General features: G+C 40.2%; 2 protein-coding genes across 3 annotated transcripts in view; both read left to right on the plus strand.

Moving 5' to 3' along the window:
• STIMATE (STIM activating enhancer) overlaps positions 1–13,916 on the plus strand; it is a 37,981-nt gene extending 24,065 nt beyond the window's left edge. Inside the window, exons 4-8 of one of the 2 annotated variants that reach the window (XM_052777442.1) lie at positions 488–609; positions 6,762–6,874; positions 7,803–7,880; positions 8,755–8,904; positions 9,798–13,916. In XM_052777442.1, the coding sequence (XP_052633402.1) occupies positions 488–609; positions 6,762–6,874; positions 7,803–7,880; positions 8,755–8,904; positions 9,798–9,914 (580 nt within the window). In that variant the 3' untranslated portion in view covers positions 9,915–13,916. The remainder of the gene's footprint in view (positions 1–487; positions 610–6,761; positions 6,875–7,802; positions 7,881–8,754; positions 8,905–9,797) is intronic. The other variant, XM_052777443.1, reaches the window with a different exon arrangement.
• A 3,655-nt stretch (positions 13,917–17,571) lies between these two features.
• On the plus strand, positions 17,572–21,928 carry MUSTN1 (musculoskeletal, embryonic nuclear protein 1). Its single transcript, XM_052777445.1, has 3 exons — positions 17,572–17,807; positions 20,700–20,820; positions 21,585–21,928. The coding sequence occupies exons 1-3, from the start codon at positions 17,799–17,801 to the stop codon at positions 21,689–21,691; spliced, it is 237 nt and encodes a 78-aa protein (XP_052633405.1). The 5' UTR covers positions 17,572–17,798; the 3' UTR covers positions 21,692–21,928.
• Positions 21,929–25,501: the final 3,573 nt, after the last annotated feature.

The raw sequence follows: 25,501 nt of genomic DNA on the forward strand, positions 1-25,501 counted from the left end.
GTTGTGGTGTCTTTCCCCCTCAGAATGAAAGTGGTTTGGGCTGGGTTTTTTGCCTTCAAATTCCTTGAGGTGTCTTTAAGATACCTTCTCTTTTTATTCCTTTTCCTTTTATTCCTTTGGTTTCATTCAAATACAGGGTTTCCATGCAGAGTGAACTGAGCAATGGTAAAAAGGAAATCTGGTTTTAATTTAAAGGACTAAAATGAATATTGGAGTTTATATAGGGTATGTATGTGCACGTACCAGAGTTCACAAAAATAGAAGTTGGAGCTTAACTTTAAGGACAGAAACAAAATATTGAGAGTCTTCTAAAACTATTTAAATTTTAGGCTAACTATGTAATTACAGAAGTGGGTAAATGATTATTCTCAATAGTCTGGCTTCTCAACGTACATACAGATCTTTTATCAATCCTGGTGTTAAAATACACTGAACTTTTAGAAAATGGACCCTTGCTCCTTGTTTTCTTTTACTTTTGTCTTTCCAGGTACCTTATCAACTTCTTGTTAGATGCCACATTAGGAATGCTGTTAATCTACATTGGTATACGTGTAGTCAGCAGCATTGTGGAATGGCAGCAGTGGGAGTCCCTTCGCTTTGGTGAATACGGTAAATGTTTCTCTTCTTGCACTGAAATGATTTTCATGATAGAATCTCAGAATATTTCAGCTAGTGGTTAACTCATCTTAAAATCATTATACAATTATTATAGTGGTCACTTTAATATTTCACTTGTCACGATGGTTCTTTTAAGTTCTGTATCTCGGCATGCACCTTCTGTGTTAGAAAGCTCAACAAGTCTCTAAGCATTTAGTGAATTTGGAACAACTTTTTGAATATTTATTTTTTTTAGGAGTGTTTGAACAAATTACAATATTGGCTAATCTCATGAAAAAAATAACAGTATGATAAATGTACTCTGAAACACTTTTAAATAAATGATAGCTTTCACTGAACCATGTGCTGTTGTCTGAAGATACAGGCTAAGGGTTCTGCCAGCCCCCTTTAAACACACACATACCTTCAGTGAAGAGAATGGCAAGATGGCCTGTGCTTGCCCTCAAGTAATGATCACTTGAACTCCTACACGTAGGGCTTGTATCATTGATGAAAAATGCATGTCTTTTGTACAGGCCAAGGGATAGACTAGTGAAATTACTTTCACCTGAAGTTCTGTTTTATCTTCCATTACGTTAGCCACAGAAGTCCACTGATCTGCAGAAATTGTGCATTTGCAGATGCAGTTGAGTATCATACATACTCAATATCAACATTTAATTCTGTTCAACTTGTTATTTTCAGATTGCTGAGTCTGGCTGGTTGGGAATGCAAGTTCTGTATAGATGCTAAAAATTACATTTGAAGCTCCTTGAGATAGGAATGGGGGAGAGGTTGCCTTTAAGAGAGCTATGGCTCTTTATCAGAGAGAAAAACAAACAAAACCTATGGTTTGGGGGAAAAAAAAGTTAAAATAAAGTTTGCCTAACAAAGTAAAAGCTTTCATAGCAGTTTCATAATTGTCATTGGTAGGTTTTTTGGTTTTGTATGTTTCTTTGTTTTTGATGATCCTAAGTGGCTGGCAGAATTAAAAATAAATAAATAAAGGCCTTGCTAAGTTGAAATACTTTAAAAGCTTGGGAAGTTTACAATTAAATGAAATAGCATTAATTGCTATTTGTTTTAATGTCAGAGGTTTAAAATAGAGATGATGACAAGCATCTGTCTTAGGAGAAATAACTACCTATACCATTAGGTAGGGCATTTTTTGTTAGAGTTACGTAGATTTAATGTGTATCTTTTAGGGTACAGTTTATGACCATTTAAGCTGTTTAAATCAGCACTGCCACAACCCTGTTTATCTGGTTTTTTTCCCGACATGCCACGGTCCAATATTTCCACTCTTTTCCTTGGACTGGTGCACATCTGACTCTTCAGGGAACTGATTCAGAGCACTAAACCATCAGAAAATTCATCATATGTAGAAAAGTAAATAGTTCCTCCAGATCAGTCCCCAGACTCGGGTCTCTAAGGGAATAGGTAAGCACCAATGCCCAGGGAAGGGAAAAGGGCAAGGAAATTGCTGAGACACTGCTGAGCTTCACTTCTGACTGAGCTTTGAGACCTATTGCCTGAAGTCCCTTTTTCTGATTGTTGGTTTGGCTTGAAGTCATTTAAAGAGGTTTGAACAGCTTTCAGCCCATATAAAGTTGACTTTCCGCTCAGAGCAAAAAACTTGGTGTATCTATTACAATTATAGGTAGGTACTTGTAATCACATCAAATACTAGATTTGATTTCTTCCTAATAGCATTCTGTTTTTTTTCTTGTGTAATCTGTTCTCCTCTCCCATTTTAATGTCCTTTTAACCACAAGTGGTCTGTGTGGATGGGAAGATGTGGGGAGTATGTTCACTCTCCTGAAATTTGTCTCTCTCTTACTGACTTCCAAAATGAACCTGGTTTTATTTTAGTTAGTTATGAGGCATCTGTGACTGCAGTAACTAAGCTCTTAAAATCAACAAATGAACTTGTTACTTGTGTTCTGCTGCGGAGGTGGTCCGTGACTGATCCATTATTGTCATTTTGAGTTAGGACATCTGAAATGCCTAAGGTTGTTTATCAAGTATTTCTTCTCTCCATGTGTGTGTATAAGCCATGTATGAAATTATCTAAGTCCTCTTTACTTAGTTGTTCTTTCCAATATCAGATCACTTTATTAGTGACTAACTTTTTTTTCTGTATCTTCATTAATATGCTGGCCTGACCTTAGTGTGTTGGTATTTTAATCGAGCTATCGTAAGGCCTATTAAAAAGCATATTGTAAATCTGTGTTTCCATTAATCATGTGGGAGAGGTTCTTGGTGTAAAGAGAACTAGATAGCAGATGGAAAGTTATTAGTAATGGCTGTGCAGTAAGGTTAGACCCTATGTAAGAAATCTGTCTAAAAAGGACAAGTTATATTGGATTATTTGCTGCCCTCTTCTGTTAAGTACTACTGTTGTTTCTGAAATGAAAACCCTCATATCGCCATTTATTTAAAATTTTTCACTTTGGCCCCAAGAAAACTCTTGCCTATTTTTCATAAGATTACTTAAAATAATTAAATTGAGTAGAAGAGAGGACTAAAATGCAGTCCTGTGGGGTCACAAGTGTGTTTAGACTTCGTATTTTGAGGTTAAATATGGATGTTTAGCATACATGGGTGGTGAAGTGTCTGCTCATTGAAAGGTATCAGAGACTTGTGGCATTTTACCTGAACTAGTAAAGTCAAGTCCTCATCTGGAGATCAGTGTGACTTCAGTTTGTCTGCAAGTGTGGGAAAACAAACAAGAGCTGCACAGGCCCTCCCCCACACCCCCCCCCGCCCCAAAACGAACCTCCAAGTCTCTTGTGATTGAATGATGATGTTTGTGTTTCTAGAGCCTAAATAATCATTTGTCTCAAGTTAATTCTCACTGTGAGCTCATTTCCCTTCTTAGCTCTATTAGTTGATCCCTGGTGATTCATTACTTGAAGCTGTCACAAAAATAGCAGTGTCCTGCTGGTTTTAAAAGCCTCTTCTTTATATGGAGGATAGTTTTTAAGCATAAATGCCTCAAGGAACGAATGGATACCAAAATATCAGCATTCACAAATGGTTGCTGTTTGTACAGCAAAACAGTGCTGTGCGCTCATTTATGAACAAAGTAGCATGATGCGCCCTCAAGGGCCTTTTTCTGTCAGAATTTTTAAGTTTATTAGATTTGTCTTCATATTTCTGGTTTTGTATTTTCAGATTCATTACATCAGCAGCTGGATTTTAATAGAAGTGCGGAGTCAGTTAATATATTTGAGTATGTAAAGAGGAGAAAAGCAGTCATGATCTGTACTGAAAAGAATGTTCTCTGCATTCTCCTTCCCTTCTTGTCTTAGGCTACTTTAGCTGCTGAGAGCAGAAAACAGGTGACTAAATCCCTCTTGGTGATAGTGAACTCTATTGTCAACTAAGTTGTGCTGTGGTCTCTTTGCTTCTCAGACGGCAAAGCTTAGAAATTGTATTTGATGCATCTTTTCCCTCTAGCTCTTTGTTTGCAACTTGCAGAGCAACTTAGTTACAGCCATATAGAGTAGATAGCACTTACTTTAAAACTTTTTAAAATTTATCTTGGAGTAGTTCTGTGAGTTGACATTTTCTTAAGAAAATTTTTGAGGATTTGAAGAACAGAGAGAAGTTACAGGATAGAGGAATCACAGGTATTTTGTTCAAGACCTGTCTATAAATGTGCTTCTAAAAAGTGGCTGATGAAGATAGTATACACTTGTATAGACTAGTTTTTCATTGCCTAGCATTTTCAAAAAATGCTGCTGCAGTTGTCACTGAGGATTCAAAATTTTTCAGTTTCAGTCCTAATGAGCTTTTCTTGCAGTAATAAGATTTCTACTGGTTTGCTAGTTTATTCTAGACATGTAATTTATACGTGACAGGTATAAAATCAGAGTTCAGGAGAGACTGTCAGAGACTTTAGAAATTAAATTAGAGCTTTGTGGCTTCAACATTAAAGCTCTAATTAGTTTGTGTACTGAATCTTTGAACGTACTAATGTCCCAAATATTCTTGGGAACACATCCTGGATGTGGTGATGTTATTAACTGCTACTTTTTCCCTTGAATTGCATAATTTATAACATCATAGAAAAAATTTAGTTGGAAAGGATCTTCAGAGATCATGTAACCCAACCTCTTGCTCAAAGCAGGGTTAATTTCAAAGCTAAAGTGGGTTGTTCAGGGCATGGTCCAGTCCAGTTTTTATTTTATCCATAGTTTGAGATTTAAGAACAGCTTTGAACAACCCGCTCCAGTGCTTAACCACTCTCATTGTGAAAGCTTTTTTCCTTTATGTCAGAATTGTACGTCCACCCATCCAGCCTGTATCTCCCCAACTTTTCTACAGGGATGCTATTGGGACACTGTCAAAAGACTTGGTGAATTCAAAGTAGACAGCATCCATGTTCTCCCCACTTGTAATTAGAGCTGAGAGAGAATTTTGTAGATGCAGTAGGGCACACAAAAAGTAGAATTTAATATACACAACTTGTAATTTCAGTCATGTACTAAAGAAACGCAGTGCCCCTCCCCGCAAAAACATCATGGAACAAAATGTTCATTGGTCATAGTGCACAACACTCTTAATAGTTTCACAATTTTTGGACGTACAAAATCTCATGTGACGGACTTGGAATAGGTGCAAAGTTGCTATAGCTGTCTTTGCTTTTAGGAATTAAATATAGATTGGAAAAGAGCTTAGAATAAACTGGTAAAGTTTCAATGGTAACTCTGTAGCTAAAGCTGGATTTTTTTTTCGTATTTGCTAGTTAGTGAAGAAAACTAGAGAATACTAATAAAAATGTGGAGTATAGAAATTAATTGCTAAAATTTAATTCTCAAATCTAATTCAGGCCTTGTATCTTCAGAAGAATCACAGTAGTTCAAATTTAAATTACTGATGTTTCCCCTTTCAAATTTTCTAACTTATTTTTTTTACAACAGAAGCCATAAACTGCAGTATACAGTTGTAAAACTTGAGCATTTTAACCATTTTCCTCTTGGACTATTGAGTGTTGATCAGTAGGTCTTACTGTAAAACTTGTTCAGGAAGTTTTCTTTGTTTTGGACTCCAGTCTGATTTATTGGTTTCTTTTTGTAGCATTTAAGCAGCAAACAGTGAGTCTCAAGACTATTACCAAGTATTAATACTGAAAGTCTTTCAGAAATGTTCCAGAAAAGGAAGTAGCAACTATCCATTATGTGTTACAAATACATAAAGGCATCTGAATTTCCATTGCCTGTTATTCATCCCCAGGCTAAAAGTTTTAAGCTGCCTTTGAAGATGTTGCAGAGACTATTGTGAAGACTAAAGAGATAACACCCCTGATCCAAAGCTCCCTTTTGTTTTCCAATGAAGTGCTGCTTTAAGCTCACCTGCAAAGCTTGTTAGGCATACCGGTCCTCTTTTTCTTTTTTTTTTTTCTTTTTTTTTTTCTTTTTTTTTTTTTCTTTTTTTTTTTTCTCTTCTTGCTCTCATGGAGTATAATAGTGTACACTAAGTTTTCATGTTCAAATATTTGTGGTCTTCATTCTGTCCTGGCAGATAACTTAATGCACTCATGTATTCACTCTGCCACAGTGGGGTGCAGCAGAATTTCAAACCCTTTCAGGTTGAAACTAAAATGTGATCTTAATTTTTTTGTTCAATTAAATTTTTCGTAGCAGCCCTTGCACCTGTTGCTTCAATTATCATTGATTAATGATGGTAACTAACTTTGTAGAGAGGAAAAATGTGTTTAAGGTAGCCTAGGGAGAATGGCAGAAATCATCTCGTTTCTACTTAGACTGAAGGGAAATGTGTTTTTCCACAGCTATGTTTCCCTTAAGTTTTCCCTTTTAAGAAACTTAATGCTTCATGATAGAGGGTTAAAAATAACAATTAGATGAAAAACAAATGTAATGCAACTATATCTGTCTTGTTTTCATCAGATTATATAAAACAGTGTATAACCAGGTACTGCTGAATCGGATCAAGTCCAGTTATATTCAGTTTCTAACTGATACTTTTTGAAAGTTGGGGTGAGGCTGAAGGAGGGCAAGGAACAGCACTAAGGAAACTGGAGAAGGCAGTTTAGAGGATATAGCTGCCCGGCCTCTTCTAATACCGCTTTTCTAAAACATTTACTGTGAAGTAAAATCAACCCTATGCATGTATTGAACCTTTCTTCTTTCTTGCAGGTGATCCACTGCAGTGCAGTGCTTGGGTGGGCCAATGTGCTCTGTACATAATGATTATGACATTTGAGAAAACCATCATCATTATAGTGCTTCTTATACCTCAGTGGAAAGAGGTTTGTATTTTTGCAGCATTTTGCACACAAGTAAATTTCAGGTGGAAGCTGTAAAGCAATAAACTTCTAATAGTGTTCATTGGTTTGGCTCAAGCATCATAACTGTCTACAGTCAATGCCATTTAGCTCTGTGGAAGTGGTATGTTCTTTTAGTTTGATTAGGATACTGCTAATTAGGCTTTCTGGCATCCATTGCCAGGATTGTCTTATCATGTTTTGGAGGTTTTTTTATATACTGCAATATATAAGACTTCATTCTATCTCCTTGTCTGAGTGCTCTTGAAGCTACTAAGTGGTTCTTCCCTTTCTTAATTCTTTAACCCTCACTTACAGCTATTTTGTATTGCTTCTTGTAGTATTTTAAAGAATTTTCTTTGCCTGACATTGTTGACAGATCTAAACTTAGAATTTTAGAAATTTGCAATGGATTAGTGAAGCCATTGCTGATGACTGGATAAATATTTATATTGATAGAATCTGCGCAATGTAATATTCAAAGTGATGGTGCATGGTGTTATAGCCCATTAAAACCAGTTAGTCCCTGTTGTATGCTATGGACTACTTTGGGAACCGTCTTCTCCTTACTGTGTATTTTGTAAAACTCTGCTCTGTTTAAATTTCCTAAAGATGGAACTTAAAACATGTTCCTGGGGAGCACGCAGCTCTAAAATGTTCAAGATGACTCTAACACAGCTCTTTAGACTTCTGTAAACAAAAACAACAGAGATAAGTTTCTTGCCAGCCCCACTTATTTATCTGTGGTAATTTATAAGCTGTCCTAAGTACTTTCCTGTTCTGCAAAGCTGTCCTTTTTTGGTTCATATGAATTATTTCTGTAGCATTAGCTAGTACATGAACAATTGCACATACTAATCCAGTTATATGCACACGCTGCCATGATCTGAACTTAATCCTTTTCTTTTCACAGGTAGCTTTATTGAATCCTATAGAGAACCCCCAGTTGGAGCTGGCTATCGTCATGCTGATAGTTCCCTTCTTTGTTAATGTTAGTACAACTTGCACGCTTCTGTGAGATGTTTACTTGGATATCTCTCTGCCGTATGTTTAATTAATTAATGTTAGTCCTTAAAGCACAGTGTACCTTGGTGCTGAAGTTAATTTTTAAAGAGGAAGGGAGTTAAAGAACGAATAAAATGTCTGGATATGTAGATTTTACAAAGCTCCTTATTGAGCTAAGTAACCAGGCTCGGGAGAGGTGTAGAAGTGCATCATAGACCTCTTTGGGCTGATGACTTCAGTAGATTGAATGTAATACTGAAATAGTGACCTAGAGATTATAAAATTACAATGAAATTTGCTTTAGGAAACAGTTGGTCTAAGGATAGCTGTACTGTGAAGCATCCTGCGTCTGACCATAGCTAATAGTGGCTGGCCTATGATGGAGCAGAGGAAAAGGTCAAGTGCGCAATCAACCTTCCCAAAGTATACGCTTCCAGCAGTCTGGGATTTAGGGACTAGAGCCACAGGTGGTGGGTGTCCTTGCATTTAATAACTGCTGGTGATTTTTTTTTTCTTTCATTAATTTGTTCAAACATGGATTTTATCCTTTGAGAACCAAAAGTTTGTTAAACTATCTGCCTAAACTGTTGACATTTCTACATGAAGAGTTAATATGTGATCACTCTGAACAGCAGCTACTTTTCTTACTTTCTTCTCTTCTACAAAGGAATAAAGTAGCTATGTTCTAGAGCATTCATGCAATGTGTAAGAAGCCATGTGACTGTATGCCTGTACAAGATTTTACCTGTTTGGCCAGTTCAGAATTGTCAAGTTTTCCTAATTCTGTCCAAATACTGACTGAATGAACATCTGCTACTCTGAGGAAAACTCAGCTGTCACTTCCCCCTTCTCTTTAACAGGCATTAATGTTCTGGGTAGTAGATAATTTTCTTATGAAGAAAGGGAAGACAAAAGCTAAACTTGAAGAAAAGGAAGCAGGACAAGATTCAAGAAATGGAAGCAAAGTCCGATACAGGAGAGCGGCATCACATGAAGAGTCAGAGTCAGAAGTATGTAGAGTTAATTATAGCAATTAATGCAGTATCAATCCAGTTCATCCCTCATGCCATTGATTTCATTGTAACACTGTCAACTTAGTTTTGATTTTCTTTGCATGTACCTCTAATAGTAGTTCCTAGCATTTGCAGTTGAAAACCAGTTAAGAAAAATGGCATTGTTGCACCACTCATGGTAGTTAATTTCTTTCCAGATGGGCAGGAAGACATAATAATATATTTAAATATCACAGGTGAACTGTGTTACAAATGCTTCTAAAAAAACCACACGGAATACAAAACTAATTAGACAATTCTAATTCAAAGAGAGGTTAATAGCTTAAAGGGAGAGGAAGCTGGTGGAGGCAACTGGCCTGATTTTGGAAAAGTATTTATATCCTTGCCTTAGCATAATTTTATTCTAAATTATATTAAGTGGGCAGTTTTCAGTTCAGCTGAAGGATGGGTGGTTCCTTGAAGGTAAGGTGTTTTAGCATTAGTTGGTTAATGTAACTTTTCTGCACTCTAGACAGTACTATTTGTATGGGGTTTTCTTTAATAAAATGACTTCCATATTACCAGTGTGGATAGAGAGTTTATATATTCTCTCTCATTTTAACAGCAAGCTGCCCCCACTGTTCTGGAGGTGCTGGAATTACTACTTTGGTTTTTAGAGTCAGTGATTGTAGTAGAGATTAATATTCATGCATCCTTCTTTGAAATTTACTGGAAGCTCCAGATAGGATGTGTGATGTTTGATAGTACTGGCAGTAATTCCAAATTGTGTTCTGTAAGCTCTTTCTTGAGCAAATAATGAGGTGCTTTACAATCATAAAAAAAAAAGGTTAAAAGTGAAGAAAGAGTGTGACTTTGATCCATGTTACTCAGAAGCTGTAATTTGTTTTTAGATCCTTATTTCAGCAGACGATGAGATGGAGGAATCAGATGCTGAAGAGGACCTGCGTAGACTGACCAACTTAAAGCCCATTAAGAAAAAGAAGCATCGTTTTGGTCTGCCTGTATGATGCATTCCCTGACCTGTGTATTTGCAGGTTTCATGGCAAAAACTTCAGTCAGTGGGTTTTAATGTTGCAATTGCATCTCCCTTTTCATACAAACTGACTTATAAGCAAGGTCTACCAACAGAATGCAAACGGTTGGAAGACTTCCAGTTCAGTTGCACTACAGACACACTGACCAATTATGCAAGAATGTCTTCTCATCATGTGTGGAAAAACACAGCGTTGTTAAGGACTAGTTGCTGAGGGGATTTGTATCTGACATTTCAGAGAAGATCATAGAAAACAGATACAGCAATCTCTCACTTATGGTTACTGATGATATGGTTTAAGATGTTCTCAAAAAGGCATCAGAATCAACTAAGTTAAAGGAGTGTGTTTTATTACTAAAACTGGCTTTTGCAGCATAATTCCTAGAGCAGAATAGTTTATGGTTACAAGCTGTAACTTAACGTTATTTTTTTAAGTACAAATGTTTACTTGCTACTGGGTACCTATGGAACTAATAGGTGGAACAAAGATTTTTTTCCAAGTCTCCTCGAATCTATTTGACTATTTTATATTTAAGTTATATTTTCATACAGTTGTATTTAAAGATTCTCTTTGTCAGAGAAAAGGGTGCAGTTCCCGCTTTTGTGCAGAACAGGTCAAAAGATTTGTAGTGAAAATCTTATTTATCCTTGTGTCCTGGTTTAAGACAAAGGGATTGCAAAGGGAAAAGCTCTCTGTCACTGCTGAAGTCACCAAATATCACTAAAAATGCAGTCCTAAGTATGCTTTTGACCACATCATTTGAAAATAACCTTTTTTAATAGGAGGTGGTGTTTGCATATTTGACAAACGTGCACTTTAGTGTATAACAAAAATCTGTTGTGATCGGTTACTTATTTGTGAAATGAATATCTATGGAAGACTCTAATTATTTCTGTTTCTGCACGTCTCTTGTGCATACCTCTCAAATTACCCAAAAGAGAGAGAACATTTCTTATACTTTTCCTTATATAGGGCCTGCCATACAGGACCATGATCTGATTGGAGCAGTTGTGCTACAATACTGCAAATAATTCTGTCCCTTGTTTTTTGTTGGAAGAGCAATCTTCTGTTTAATGTGCTTTAAAAGATTTCTCCTGTTTAATTTCTATAAAGTCTGGTTATCCTTTAGTATTTAAAAAAAAAACCACCAAAAAACCAAAAAACCACAACAAAAAAACCCCCACAAAAACCCAAGAGGTATAATACAGTTGTTACTACAGAATTTTTGTGATTTTCAGTGTCTGTCTGCTGATAATTGACAACACTTGGTAATCTGAAACCTAGCAGACATGTTTTCAGTGACATCCTTTTGCTTTGCATATTTTCTAAATGATTGTTTCTGACAGCTTTCCTTGCTTAGTTAAACCTTGTGCAGGACAAGTCGATGTGTCAAAGAGGTGACAACAGACCTTAATTGCAAATCTGTTTTAGTATCTGGACATCAGAAATGTTCCAAGCCTTAAACCAAACAGTTTCATCGGAAAACTGCTCAGAACTTTTTAAGATTTTTTACATTTTTTATAGATTTACTAGGTCTTAATGTGATTTATTATCCAGACCACTTAAATGGGGTTCTTGGGCCTTAGTAAATACTGAACTGTGCGCTCCCGTACTTATTTTCACTACTCCAGCATTCCTTTTCACTGCTTGGCTGCCGAGGTGAACACAATGTTCTAAGACTTCAGGTACACCTCAGCGTGTCCAGCCAGCTAGAAGGGACATTTTACCAAACCTAACGTTTGCGAGTTTAGTTGAGCCACTGACCTCTGTTACTGTGCACTGAAATGTAATAACTGCAATAAGTTTAAGTACTAGTGTTTCTTTTAGACTAAATCTAGAAACTAATGACAATGGAAGCTTGAGTTATTCTGAAATGGGGGGTGGGGGGATGGGGAAATGTCCCTAATCAGTGTTGCCTCTGTTTTAGGTTTTTTGGTTTTTTTCATTGATTGTGTGACTTGCATCTTCTCTTGACTATTTACCACTGGGCGGGCGCGTATCTCCAAAAGCACAGTACTTCAAGGAATTCATCTTCATCAACAGAATAGTTTCATACAGCTCACTTTTCCAAAGGGATTTTAGAGCTAGGACTGGCTCTTGTCGCAAATGTCAGCATTTATTTTTTTAGCATAGGATTTGTTCTATTTCAGATAGTGAAATAAAGCTATTCGCCATGTGCTACATACCACTGCACAACCATCACTATCCTCGTCAACCATCAGAGATAACTGAGCAGCGCACACAAATTTAACTGTACGAGCTTTCATTTTATCTTCCTTTTCCCTCCTCTTCTCCGGTTACTTAAATTATTAAAATTATTTCTAGTCTCATGTTTAGTCTGTGAAGTGTCAGTATAAGATTATGGCCTTAGTCATGTAAAACATTTGTTTTGAGCAGACCTCAAACTTATTGACCAAGTACAAAACAGTATAAAGCACTATGGAGCAGTTTCTTGAAGACAGCAATAGCAAAAGTATATGAATGCCTAATTTTTCCTGTCTTAAGTGCTTAAATGTCACTTGGTTTGAGATTTTGATATGCCTAGCAAGATGATGTAGTAAAGCACTATGAGCCAAAGAGACAGAAGTATTTTAAATACCACAGTAGTAACGAAGGACCGTATCTTCAGAGGGGAGAAAACAGCTCTAACTTTCTCTACTAAGATAAAAATTTTTTTCACAACCTTAACCAAATAACAAAAACTGGTTTGTTTTTTTCCCGTTCATTCTTTGTTATCATGTGAAAGAGATGGAAAATATAAAATTGGCAGTTTTCCTCTTCGTAAGATAAAAATTGGAATTCTTGCAGTAGGTACAAGAAGGACAAGTGCTCTTGTCTGAAGAGCTTGTATGTGTGAGAAGGAAGTATGTGCCTAGTGCTTCACTATGTCTTACTGTTTGTTGAAATGTATTGGCAGTACAGTCTGAAATATTAAATTTTTCATAAAGAGTTGATCCAGTAATAATATTACAGCGTGATGACGTTTGCATTATCCTCAAATTGGCACTCTAAATTTATGCCTGGTACATGTGCTTCAGGACAACTCATGGCAAAGGTTTAATTCAGGCTGTGCTTAAAAAAATGTGATTCTGTTTAATGAAAATAAGCTATGTAGTGTATGCCAAAGTAAGAGAAAGGGATTGTAACTTACAGAAGAGACACAGAAGTATTGGTGGAGATCGAATTTACCGTGAATGGTCAACCTAAATGTATTAACTGTTTCTGCTATCTGACCTGTGACACATCTGCATAAATTTAAAACACTGGTGTTGTCTAATACGTGGTTTTCAAGTTCTGGCTTTAATATGTTCAGGTCCCCTTGTCTTTCTTTAAGTAGGTAAAAGCTATATGTTAATGTTGCGAACTAAAATGTACTATAGCTTTTCTTCAGGGAAAACTCAGAAATTGAGTTGCAAATTAGAGCAATGCAAAGTGATCCCCTCCCAGGCGTCTGCTCCAATTCCAGCTGTGCCTGGGGAGGGAGGTGTGGGCTCTCACCCTCTGCTGAGAGCTGAGCATCACAAGGAATTTCTGCCACTGTGCTTGACTAACCCATGTTTGCAACTTTGCTGTGCTTTTTACGGGAGAAAACAGTAATGAAAGCAAATAAATTCAGCCACATCAAGTCAGAGTAGATCTACAGCATAGGCGTGCAAACTTTTTTTAGGTAAAGTTTCCAGTTCAGTTACTGAAAATGACTACTATGGTTTTACAAAGTAAAACTGCAGTATCTTTAAAAAAGGGACTCTTTTGTAGGTGTTTTTGTCTTGCGTGGGTATCCGTCTCAAACTGAATGTTGGGTTTGTTTGTAAGTAAATTCAGAGTATAGCCTATGTGAGCAAAACCAACAGCTGTATTCTGCTGCCCTCTGTTTGGACCGTATTGTTTAATCAGTGGTGTTACCTTAAACTTCTAAGGGTATCTGATGTAATTACATTGTATAATGGTTTACAATAAAGTTTGACTTATTACAGATTTGTACACTTGTTTTATACTTTTCTGCTTAAAAGTGTGCATGTTTCAGTGTTTATAATATGCTGTTTTGGGAAGCAGGTTTTGCTACTGGAGTTTAACTTCAGAACTGCACATCTAATTTTTTGCAGTCTCATGTCGGGTATTAATTTCAATGTATTCATTTACCTTAACAACAAGTCCCAATTCAGTTGGAGGGACCACTATTCTTAAGTAGCAAATTTTGTTTACGAGTGTAAGAATCCTTGCAAGCTCTTCTCGGATCTGTTCCCTGAGGAGGGTTTTTGCCCTCTGCTTGTGCACACACGGAGAATAACTGTCTGTATTTTCATATGGGAAAATAAAACCTTCGATGCGCAACCTGAGAGCTCCTGAGATTGCAGAACGCTGACCTGAGGCCTTCTGGAGTGTAGGATGATGTTAAAATGCTTTAAGCACACAGCTGATTATCACAGCCTGCTTTTGGCTTTTCAGGCAAAGCCAGAACTTTTGGTTGTTGGCAACAAGAATGTGTAACCTTAGAAATTTCTGAATTTGTCTCCAATATCCTGTCCCTTGGCAGAGGCATGGCCCAATTCAATAACTTGTTAACCTGTTTTATCTTCTGTTCCCCTTCTGATTTGTTTGCAGCAGGTAGTAGAAATGCAAGCTGAGGGAAGATGTCTGAGGGTCCCGTTGAGAAATTTGCTTGTGCAGTGCCTTGTATCACAGAACTGATGTAGTACCTTCTCGGGGACAGAAAAGGGCCACGTGGGCATGTCTAGTTGTAGGACCGAGTAGCCTCTCTGTCCCGTATCTCCAGAGGGCAATGTGCTGGAGATGACCAATGTCTTCCTTGCTTACTTTAGTCTCTGGTGCTTCCCAAAACCATGCAAAAGGGGAAGGGGGAAGCAGTGCTGATTCTTTTCTGTCTGGTGAAGACAACACTCCTACATGCTGTCTATGTAGTGCAGAGTTCTCTCTGAAGCTCCAGGGAAGCAGCTTCTTTGGTTACCGAAGTGTCTGCAGCAAGCACTTGGAGTTCCCTTATTATACCCAAGAAAATGAGTGTAGCCTAGCTTGGTTTTTTTCTGTTTTGTTTGGCAGAAAGATCCCATCTTACTCTCCAGGTTCCCTGGAGGTATGGCAAGGTATCTACCATCAATTTTCCAGAGTGCTGGAGGAATGAGGAGGACCATGTAGGATGAGAGCTGGCTCACTGTGAAGGTGTAACGTGACCATGTGCAGGTGATAATTTCTTTCTTTTTTTTTTTTCTTTTTAAGGCTGCAAATGGCGAGAGGTTGATATCTTTATGCCAGAATAGAGCAGAAATCCTGTTCTTAGTGAGCTGCTGTTGCTATCACCTCTTTCTGTCTTGGTGGGAGCAGTTTAGCGTGTTCTGCTGGGCTGGACCTGCACAGTATTGACCCACTACTACCTCTGTAACTCCTCTATAATGTTTGCCGATTACTTTCATTACTTCCCACCTACTACACACAAGCAGCCCCATACCCACTGTATCCTTAAAGGAATTCAGAGTATAATTGTCAACCTATCGAGCCTGCCAGTCCACTGCGGGATGTTAGCAGTTTCCTGGAGAAGTCAAATCTTCTGTAAGATCTGTGTTTCCTGGAGATCACAGTGGCCATATGTGTACATTTACTAAATTTTCTGTGGTCATCGCCATATTTTAGCTGCAACTGTTCCTCAGCAAAGGAGTCTTCCACACTTCATGTTGCGGTGGAAGATGAAAGAGGATTAACTTGCATTTTTAATAGCCATTATTAAATAAATGACCCTATCTTGTTTCATTGTCATTTGTGTCCCATTTAACAGATCTCAGGACCTCAACCAGGTGAACAGGATTTCTACTCTGAAATGTAAGCAACTGTAGATTTAGGTTGGTTTTTTGCGAGGAAAAATTAGCCCATGATCTGTGAGAGAAAATGGTTGTGTGTGTTGTTCAGCACTGGTTTAGGAAATGTATAATCAAAGAGAACAGAATTGTCCAGGCTACGGGGGATCTCTTAGAAACTTCAGGATATGCTGCCTACCTCTGTGGGAGCCTCATCTCCTATCCTCAAATGGCGTGCCAGCTGAAGGTGTTTTAATTTTGTTTGTATAATGATTTTGTTTGTATGAATTAAATTGCCATGAAAGCATAACTCTGTTGCTTTTGAGTGAAGAATATGTAGTACCAATTAAATGAAGCAATTCAGTGTCTTGAATTCTAAATATTTGCTTTAAGCATGCAGAATGTTATTGTTGTAACAGAGTCAGAATAGTGACACTTATGGGACTGTATAGAAACATCTTAGCAGAGAAGGAGAGGTGTAACTTTGTACAATGGAAAAAAATCTGCTGTTTTTCTTAAGTCGATGGGGTTTTTTTCTTCTATTTTGTTAGCCTACTGAAAGGTACTGCTGTTCTGCAGAAACATTTCCTCTAGTTTACTAAGCCATGGCTTTAAAATAGAAATTCAATGTAAGGAATGGCTAAGTACGTAACATCCAAACTGCTGCTTAACCTACAAATAATTCTCCCAATAGTCACATAAAGGAAAGCATCTTCTCAGGCGTGGAAAGAGTTCAGCTTAAAGGCAAAAACAGGCACCCGGAGGCCTGGGGGATAGTTCCCAGCCGACAAATCCCATCGCCCTGACCGTATGGCGCTAGTGCTGTGGTACTGATGTAATGTTTTCATAATGAAAAATACCAATTTTATTTTACATGCTGTGCTTCTCTCTGTAGCCTAAACAAAACACAGGCAGAGCTCAAGAAGAGGCCAGGGCAGATTTCTACCACTACAACATTCGATCTTTCTAGTAAAAGATGTTTGAAGGTCTGCCACGTCTGCCTTTCTCGTATTAACATATCTGGCTGGAGTCTTGGTTCTTTGTAGGTGTTGAGTGTAGTCACAGAAGCTGATTTTTTTTGCATGACACAAAGAATTAATGTAAAAAATATATATAAAAAAAAAAAGGGAACCCTGTACCCAACCCTCCCCCACCCAACCCTCTCCTGGTAATAAAAAATAGAATTCATGCTTAGAGTTTATTTTTTTTCTATTTAATTAAAAAACGGTTTAGGGAAAAAAAGTTAAAAGTTCTGGGAAACGTTTTACTACTGTCAGCATGTACAGTGGGGCACACTGAATCTATTCATGTCTGACTAAGCTATACCTATACAGATGACAGATGAAATGATTAAACTTACTAAAACCGCTGTAAGTAGAAAGTGATTTTACTGTCTCAGTTGTGTAAGAGCTGGCATTGGGGCAAGCTCAGCAATAGAACTGTTAAGGGTAAAACTATATCCTATTTTATTTACTCTCCAAAATGGACAAAATACTCTTCTGTTAGAGATCCCTGTGCAAAAGCAATTTAGGGTGCCATGTTATGCTTTGGATGTTAGGTTTATATAATCTTTAGCGAATTCGTGTTCTGTTATGCTGGGAAAGAAACACAAACACTCTCTCCCCCCCCCAAGAGGATTCAGAGTCAATTTTGCGTCCGTAACAAAGTTTTGCCTTTTAAAGTTATAAACAGAGCCCCAGTGGACTTCCCGGGAAGTCGTTTTGTAGTGGATCGGGCTTCCCCGTGGTCCCGCTGCCGCAGCTGTCTGCTCTCATCAGTGCCCAGCTCCATCCGTCCCCAGGCACAGGGCGCAGTAAATACTGCAAACCCTAGTCATCGCTAAGAATAAACCTTTCAACAACAACAGCCTCTGTCAACCTTGAATCATCCTGGGTTCTGGTTTGGGAAAATGACCCAGCTAATGACTTCATGTTAGATGCTCTATATAAGTCGAGGAAAAAAACAGACGTTCACAGAGTGCACGGGCTGGATTTAATCAAAGCCGGGAAACGACCTCGGAAGGGATTACGGTCGAGTGAGCACCGCAGTTATGTCACAGGTACAGGGAGATCTGTGAGACAGGCTCTTGTTAGAGCAGGGTGCCTAATAAATGTATTACTGTTTCAGAGGGTTTGCTTGGAATAACTTATTAGCAAGTTACTCTCGTTAACCAGTGAATTCGGCTTTTCTGCTCTATATGACTTGTTCGGTTATGTTGAAGTATTTAAACACTGTTTATATATTTTAGCAAGTAAGTTGTTAGGAGGGATTATTTGAAGGAGGAGGAAAGCAGCTGCCCTCCACATGGTTAATTAATTCAGTTTTAAAATTTTCTGCTTTACCATAAATATTTTTATTTATGTAGGAAGGGAAAAAACATTTCCACTGCTCTGGTTTGGGGTGTTTTACAGAAGGAGTGATTTCTGCTTTTGCAACATGCTTTCTCAGACAACGATTTGAAATTTTGGCAGTAGTTTTGAAAGGACGTGGCTATGCTGAAGTATGCTGTTGTGTAAAGCTTAATGTATTGACATGCAGGAAAAGAGAGAGCGTGACTGAAAACTATAACTGTTAAGATACAATATCTGAGACTGAAATTTTGTATTACACGCTATTACGTTCATTTTATAACTAATAGTTTGTCTTTACTGTGTTCCCCAATAATCCATGTTTCAAAGTGATCTTAAAATTAGCTCAGAAATTTTGAGTTTTTCACGTAAGTGTTAGGTTTTCAACAGAAGCTACGCGTGCCTGGCAGAGTTCTCCCCAGCATGAGAGTTTTACATGGTGGGTGGGATGGAGAGTAAGAACGTGGGAAGGGTAGAAGAGCACAATCCTTCGACCACATAGAGTAACTCGGTTCGGCTTATTTTCTTTACTCCAAAGAAAAAGAGACTTAAAAAACCGGTCATATGTCTTGTAAACCAACACTTTTTGACTTGTGACAGGAGGAGATAAAGGGCAGGCTGCACTGCTGTGCCAGCTGGGAATGGCTCCTGGCAAACCCTGCTTACAAATGCACTTGCGCTGGGAGCAATTAGCAGTCGTGTGGCTGCGACACTGGCGGCTGCTGGTGCTGGCAGGTCCAGGGCTCACCTCTGTGGCTGACAGTAACTGTTCTGTGCAGCTTTTTTGCTTTTTAACTGGGGGCTGACTAATCCACAGCAGCTGTCCTGCTGGAAAATCCACCTGTAATCAAAGCATGAGAGGTTTTATTTTAAAATAACTGGATGAAATCCAACAGTTCTGCTGAGCCTGACTGTGTCTCAGTGCATCTCAAGTGCCTCCTTTCCTTACCCTGTCCCCAAGAAGTCCCTTGTCCCCGTGGAAAGAACCCTCACAGTTATTGTCTTGTGTCAACGATGGGTGAAGGACCTTAGCAGATTTTGTATTCCTGTTGTACAAAACAAGGGGTTTTTTTCCCTTTCTGTGTTGGAGCCAACACGGGTCTATACTGGGGGCCTGTGCACCACGCCATGGGCATGGGGCACCGTTCCCATCAGATGCCAATTTTCATTACAGACAGACAAATGAAGCCCCGTCCGTAGGGATGTTTGGTTAACCAGCTAACCGACCAAAAGCTGTTGCGAATTTTGAAGGGTTTGCTACCACCCTTTCCCCTTGCTTGCTTTGGCTACTTGTAGAGTCTTTTTCCCCAGACGTCTTGTGAATGTTTTGTTTCCCACAACACATGCAAATGGGATTGACAGCGAGCTATTCTGAGCGTTCCCGGGAATTTACAGCCGGCAGAAAACATACCGAAGGCTCCAGTGCAGCCAGCCCACCCTGCCTGGTGCCAGGCATGCACAGGCTGTCTCTGCAAGCTCCGCGGGACTCGCTGCTCCAGCCATTTGCAGGCCTTCAGGGATTTGTTTCCCTCCACAACTGTTTTTAGCTTTACAGGCAGTGCCTGGAAACATGTAAGTGGGCTCCACTGCTGCCAGAACCCAAGTATCAGAAGCCCTAAGTAGGTAGTGATGGTCAGAGAACTTTCTCGATGGTTAAGTGTGCAAATCTGTTAGAGTTGGAGTGCGGGGGTATTTTGTTCTTCTTAATCGTATCTCCTGTGCCCCTGCATCCCACCGCAAGGTCTGCCTGGCAGGACCTTGGCGATCTGTCCTTGAAATAGTAAACTGAAGAAGGAACATTAATGGTGCCGACTGCTGCTGCTGGATGTTGTGTCTGACTTTGAAGTGCTAATTTAAAGGTAGGGATAGGCTGATATGAGCAAATGTTATCCCGATTTTCTTCTAGCAAGATAAACTGTAAACAGATTAGTACTTGGACGTTGCAGTGCACCACCTGACGATGCATCTGTTTTTATATTAGATTTTCTTCTCCTTCTTTGGGTTCCGAGTCCAGTGTTTCAGATGTGTTCAGTACATGCTTGTAGACAACCCTGTTCAGTGCTCAGATACTTTTGTTCCCTAAATTTAAGATCAATGACTGTGGGTCAAGTGTTAAGTTTATTCCAACTAAATCACGTGAGACTTCAGAATCTCTCTGACCAATTTCCTGAAGACGTAGTGACTAGAATGAGGCACAAGGACAATTTAGTAATGAAGTTTTTTTTCCTTCCCAAATATTGGACAGATCTTTCAATTACCAATCTGTACTTGCAGAATGACCAGGCAGGGCTGGACAGAGAAAATTTAAAAATAAATTATAAAAAAAAATAAAAATTAAGCAATCGATTGTCTCTTCTGAAGGCTGTACAATCAGAAGACCATTTCAGAACAGACCAGTAATAGTGGCAACAGATTTTGGGAACGGCAGTGAGATCATGGTTGTGCAAAGATCTGGAGTAGCTGAGTATACAGTCTCAGAGTTGAAATAGGTGGAATATTGTATTAGCAACTCTGTATGTTGTAGCCTTTGGGTTAAGGCAGCTTTGCTCCCTATGCTTCTAAATGCGAAATACTGATGTGTGGGCAATACGTCTGTTTCTTAGCCAGCCCCTGTGAAAAAGAAGCGGCCTCCAGTGAAGGAAGAAGACCTCAAAGGAGCCAGAGGAAAGCTTTCCAAAAACCAGGAAATTAAATCCAAAACCTACCAAGTGATGAAGCAGTGTGGTAAGTCTCCTTGACAGAAACAATTAAGCAGTCTTCCAAAATAAAACATCAACTTAATTGCTGTTTTCAAGTGAACGGGTGCGCCTCTGAAACAGCAGCCAGCAGTGTGCTCACCCCCCCTGGCCTGGCTCTGCTGGGACTTTGCATCCATCGTCACGGCTTGGAGTGATCGTTCTCCCTGTCTGGACGAAGTGGGAGGGAGAGCCCTGACTTTGCCTTCTGAACCAGGGTTCAAACCAAGCCCTGGGACCACAGTCAATGTCGGTGACTGCCCAAGTTGAAGGTTGGAGGCTTGGTCATAGATTAGAGGATTTCTAGGCTCTCCATTGGATCAATTTGATGTGTTTGAGATGAAGCAGAAATTGGGGGGGATAAAGGGCAGAAGGTGGGAGAGAAGAGTGGCTGCTTGCACTGAACGCCCCTGGTGCTCTAGTTTTGTGTGGCTTTTCCACCACCTGTGGGAGAGTATAAGGAAAAATGTTGCATTTTAACCCCTTCTCCGTGTAATAGCCTGGACCTCAGTAGTTTCCAAGTTTCTAAAGCCCCTGCAAGGATTTGGGGCCAGTCGATGGTAGCAACCACCTACATGTGCTGTCCGCTGCCCTGTGCTTGGGGTAGGAGCACTGTTCTTTAAGGTTTGGGAAGTTGATGGACGCGTGAAATACTTATCAAATGCGTATATATGTATTTCAGCAGCACTAGTTTTACTCTCCGAATTTAGTGTTCTCCTTCACTGATTGCCTCTTTTGGTTTTCTTTTCCAAGAACAAATGGGCTCTGTGGCACCCTCCATATTCAGCCGGGATCGGACAGGGGGTGAAACAGTCTTCGAGAAACCGAAACAAGAGCCGGCCAAGAGCGTCTTTGGCTGACGGCAGAGCTGGATGTGTCTCGCCCAGATGATTGTCGTAACGTTTTCCCAAATTTCTGCCCCTTACGCTGAAGTCACTGTAGACCTAAGTAGCTAATTTCTACTGTAAGTCATTAAGTAGGGAATAGACTCACGTCAAAGGGTACAACTTCCACGGTAATTTTTATTATGTGCTTTCTTTCTATGTGTTGAATGGTATTTGCTGTAATGGTTTAATAAAAAAAGGTTGTTGGACACAGCTTGGTACACTGTGGTGGCTAATTTCAGTTTAGGCTTAGATTAATTCTGTGGACACTTTGGCCTTACAAGCGATGATCTAGTCTGTCAAATGCAAAGAATAAACGTCCAGATGACACAGCTTTAGCGTCAGTGCAATTTCTTCACGCTGTGCCCTTGCCAAGAGGCAGCTGAGGAGGAGCTGGTCGAAGGGGCGTCACAGAAACCTGGAGAATTCACCCAAATCTGCACTGACCGCAGCGTTGCCCCGGCGAGGCCCCTCAGGCCTGGGCCGTGCCACAGGGCAGGGCCCCCCCGCCGTGGCCCCAGGGCAGCCGTGCCATGGTTTCCCCACCAGCGTCTCTGCTGAGAGGCGAGATGGCGGGCTGTCAGTGTGCCCTGGGGCCAAGGGAGGGCTTTCTGCCCCTTCTCCCATGGTTTTTTTCCCTCACGTCCTCGAGGTTCTGTTGGATCAAGCGAGAAGTGGGGTTGCAGGCCGGCAGCGCAGGCGCCATGTCCCTCCTGACTGAAGAGCCGGCCGACCTGCTGAGTGTCTCTGTACAAACAGCAAACCCACGCTGGGTGGAAGCTGGTGTTTTTGGAACTCTGTTCACATCTTGATTTGCTGCATTAAACATCAAACCGGTTTTTCCCCCCGAGTCTATAAATTGGAGTATTTCCCCTCAGCTGGATCTTTGTGCTCAAAACCGGATGATCCTCTGCTTTTCTGGCAGCTGCCGCGCTTCTCTCACACCCCAAGTCCCTGGCAGTACATCTGGGGACAGTAAGATAGGTGCTACCTTTATTTAAAGAATTACTTTAACTTTGCACAGGCGAGACCTGATTAAGAGGTGAAAGTGATATCGAAGGTCTCCGTGCACCATGAAGACTATCATCTTTGCCTTTTGTGTCCCAAACACTTGATGGATAAAACGTGCTGACATCCACGAAGCTCCCAGAGAGGCTGCGGAGCAGGTTGTGCATAAGGCAGCAGCAAATCCTTTGGGTTTAAGGGGGAGGTTTCCTTAAAAAATTAAGGGTATCGCTGGTGTGTTGCCCTGCCCCATTTTTTTCACTGATTATTACTATGGCCAAGACCCTGCCTCCTCGCTCTGCTGGACACTATTTCTCCACGGGGCCTGGGCTCCTCACAAGTAACTCAGCACAGCCTTTTCCTCTGAGAAAGACCCCTTCTAGAGCTTTGAAGATCAAACCAAAACAAAACAGGACGGAAAAAAAAGTTCCCACCCTGATAACACTGCAGCTGTCCCTGCATCAGATTTAACAAACCCTCCTTAATTAATCTGTGATGAGAAATTGGCAGGAGGTTGTTTAATAATTAGAGAAATGATGGAGAGGGACAAGTGGGCTAAAATGTTGCTATCTCTCTTTTTGTGTGATACAAGTGACTGAACATTGCAAATTTGCTAGGCTGGGTAGCGGGGGGCGGGGAGGGGTACTGTATATCAGACCCAGCTTCGGGAATGTTGCTGCCAATTTAGCAAAGCACAGAAACCTCTGTGTCCCACAGACCTCCAGCGCGGATGCAGCACGGAAGCAAAGTAAGCTATCTCCCAGAAACCTGGGATTTTGCTAACAAACAGCTTTATTTCCAGGATGTCCTCAGGTTCAATTATTTGTGATGCTTCCCAGTGTGACAGGAAGTGCTCAGGACCAGGGATCTTTCTTTTTTCGTCTTTTAAGAGGGACCTCATCTCAAAAATATGCATTGGAGGTAAAAGTGTATCCCTGGGACAAAGTTGCTCCCCATTTGTGACAACAAGGTCTGTGCTCTCCTGTATGAACTGCAGGAATCCTGCCTGTCCCCAGCCTTGCTGCTGTGCTGGAAAAGTTACTGGCTGCTGCTGCAGGACAGAAGATAATTCTAGGTGAGAAGAACAAATATAAAGCTGCCTGGAGAAATTTTTTCATCTTTTTCTTCATTCTTGCAAACCTAGTAAGTCCAATCGTGGAAAATGTGTTTTTTTCCTTTTATTCCTCATTTTTATAATGAGAAATAGTAACAGAGAAGTGTCTGAACAAAGCCCCAGGGTTTGAGATTTTAGGTCATTTTGCACTCAAAAGTATTTTCTGTTATGATGGTGGATTTAGATCCTTCCTCCATTTATGTTCATTCCCCAGAGTAAGAAGCATGGGGTGCTGCAGGATTGGTGCCCTGTGCACCAGCAGCAATGGGCACGGGCCATCAGCAGGGATGGCTGTCGGCGGCGGTTTGTACAGAAACGGGGCAAGGTGCTCGAGTCTGAGGACAAGGCTGAACGTGACATTTTCCTGTAGCTGCTTCAGGAAGCCACAAAGGGATGCGAGAGGGATTTCGCAGCTTCCCCGGGTGCTGGCTGGCTCCGTGCACCCAGGAACGGGACAGAGCCAACCATGCAGCCTAAATCTGTGTGGTTAAAGCAGCTCTTTAACGTCCATGTGATTTTACATGTGGGTATTAGAAAACCTGTGACAGATCCACTTAATTAAAGCTACAGCTTTTGCTCTTGGGGATCTTAGGCCACTAAGTGTATAATCCTATGTATTTTAAGGGATTAACGCATTACACGAGTTGTACAGGTTAATCAAATGTATAGCAGGTTTAATTTTTCTCTGTTAAAATATATGTATTTACATGTCCTGCTGTAAACAATACAATATTTGCAAGTAGTATGAACAGTCTACCTGGAAGAAGTGAAGTTTATTTTTAAAAATAAGTTACTTAAAGCACAAGCTTTGTAACACCAGGCTGTGCTCAACAGACTCTTTATGGTGAATTTATAAATGTCTGTTGAAGTAATAAATTACTGAGCCCTGCATTAGCATCTCCTCGCAAAGCCGGGGCCACTGGAAGCATGTTCTCCACCTGGACACTTTGTCTGTAAAATAGCAATGAAGCAAACAGCGATGCATGTATTTCCACAGGATCTTTGTGTTATTTTAGGACAATTAATGGCATCACCTACCATGGAGTAAATAAGGGGGAAAATGCTGTCAAAAAGCAATACAAAGAAGTGTTGCTGCGTGGACAGACTGCGGGTTTAGTTGAGAAAGGGCTGTCTGCTATCCTGGAGCTGCCAGCACAAAGCAGAGACAGGGAAATCATGGTGGTGAGGGCAGGATTCAGCCTTTACTCGTGCAGGGCTGAGGGGAGAGGGGGTCTTCCCAGATCGCATCTCTCCACAGTGCTGGTTGGTTGCACGTTAACATACCTGGATACGAATGTTCATACAAATACATACAGGACCTGGGGGCTGACACAACAGCTGCATACACCTAAAAGATCCTCTGAACTATGGCCCCAGGGGGATGTTATTTTTTTCTGTCCTGCTGATATTTTTGAGATTTCAAACATTTTATTTTCTTGCACTGGGAATGAATGAACAAATGAAGCCCTCTGAAAGCTTTCCAATAAACCAAACAAGCCCTGGAGAGGCACCCCGGACATGGGGCGCAGCGATGGCTCACGACAGTTTGCTCCCCAACCCGCGTTTCTCACCTTGATTTCCCCAGATGTAGAGCTCAAGAAATGAGCTTTTGAAATGGGTTCTGCCCAGGGTCTTTTTACCCCAATGCCTAAAAACCCAATTCTTTC

The sequence above is a fragment of the Harpia harpyja genome, chromosome Z (assembly GCF_026419915.1).
Source record: "Harpia harpyja isolate bHarHar1 chromosome Z, bHarHar1 primary haplotype, whole genome shotgun sequence".
NCBI classification, from domain to species: Eukaryota; Metazoa; Chordata; class Aves; order Accipitriformes; family Accipitridae; genus Harpia; species Harpia harpyja.

Bases quoted from the DNA above. Each gene is read 5' to 3' on its own strand.
- MUSTN1 (XM_052777445.1), top strand. The intron at 20,821-21,584 runs GTAAGTCTCCTT...TTCTTTTCCAAG, and splicing joins CCAAGTGATGAAGCAGTGTG to AACAAATGGGCTCTGTGGCA.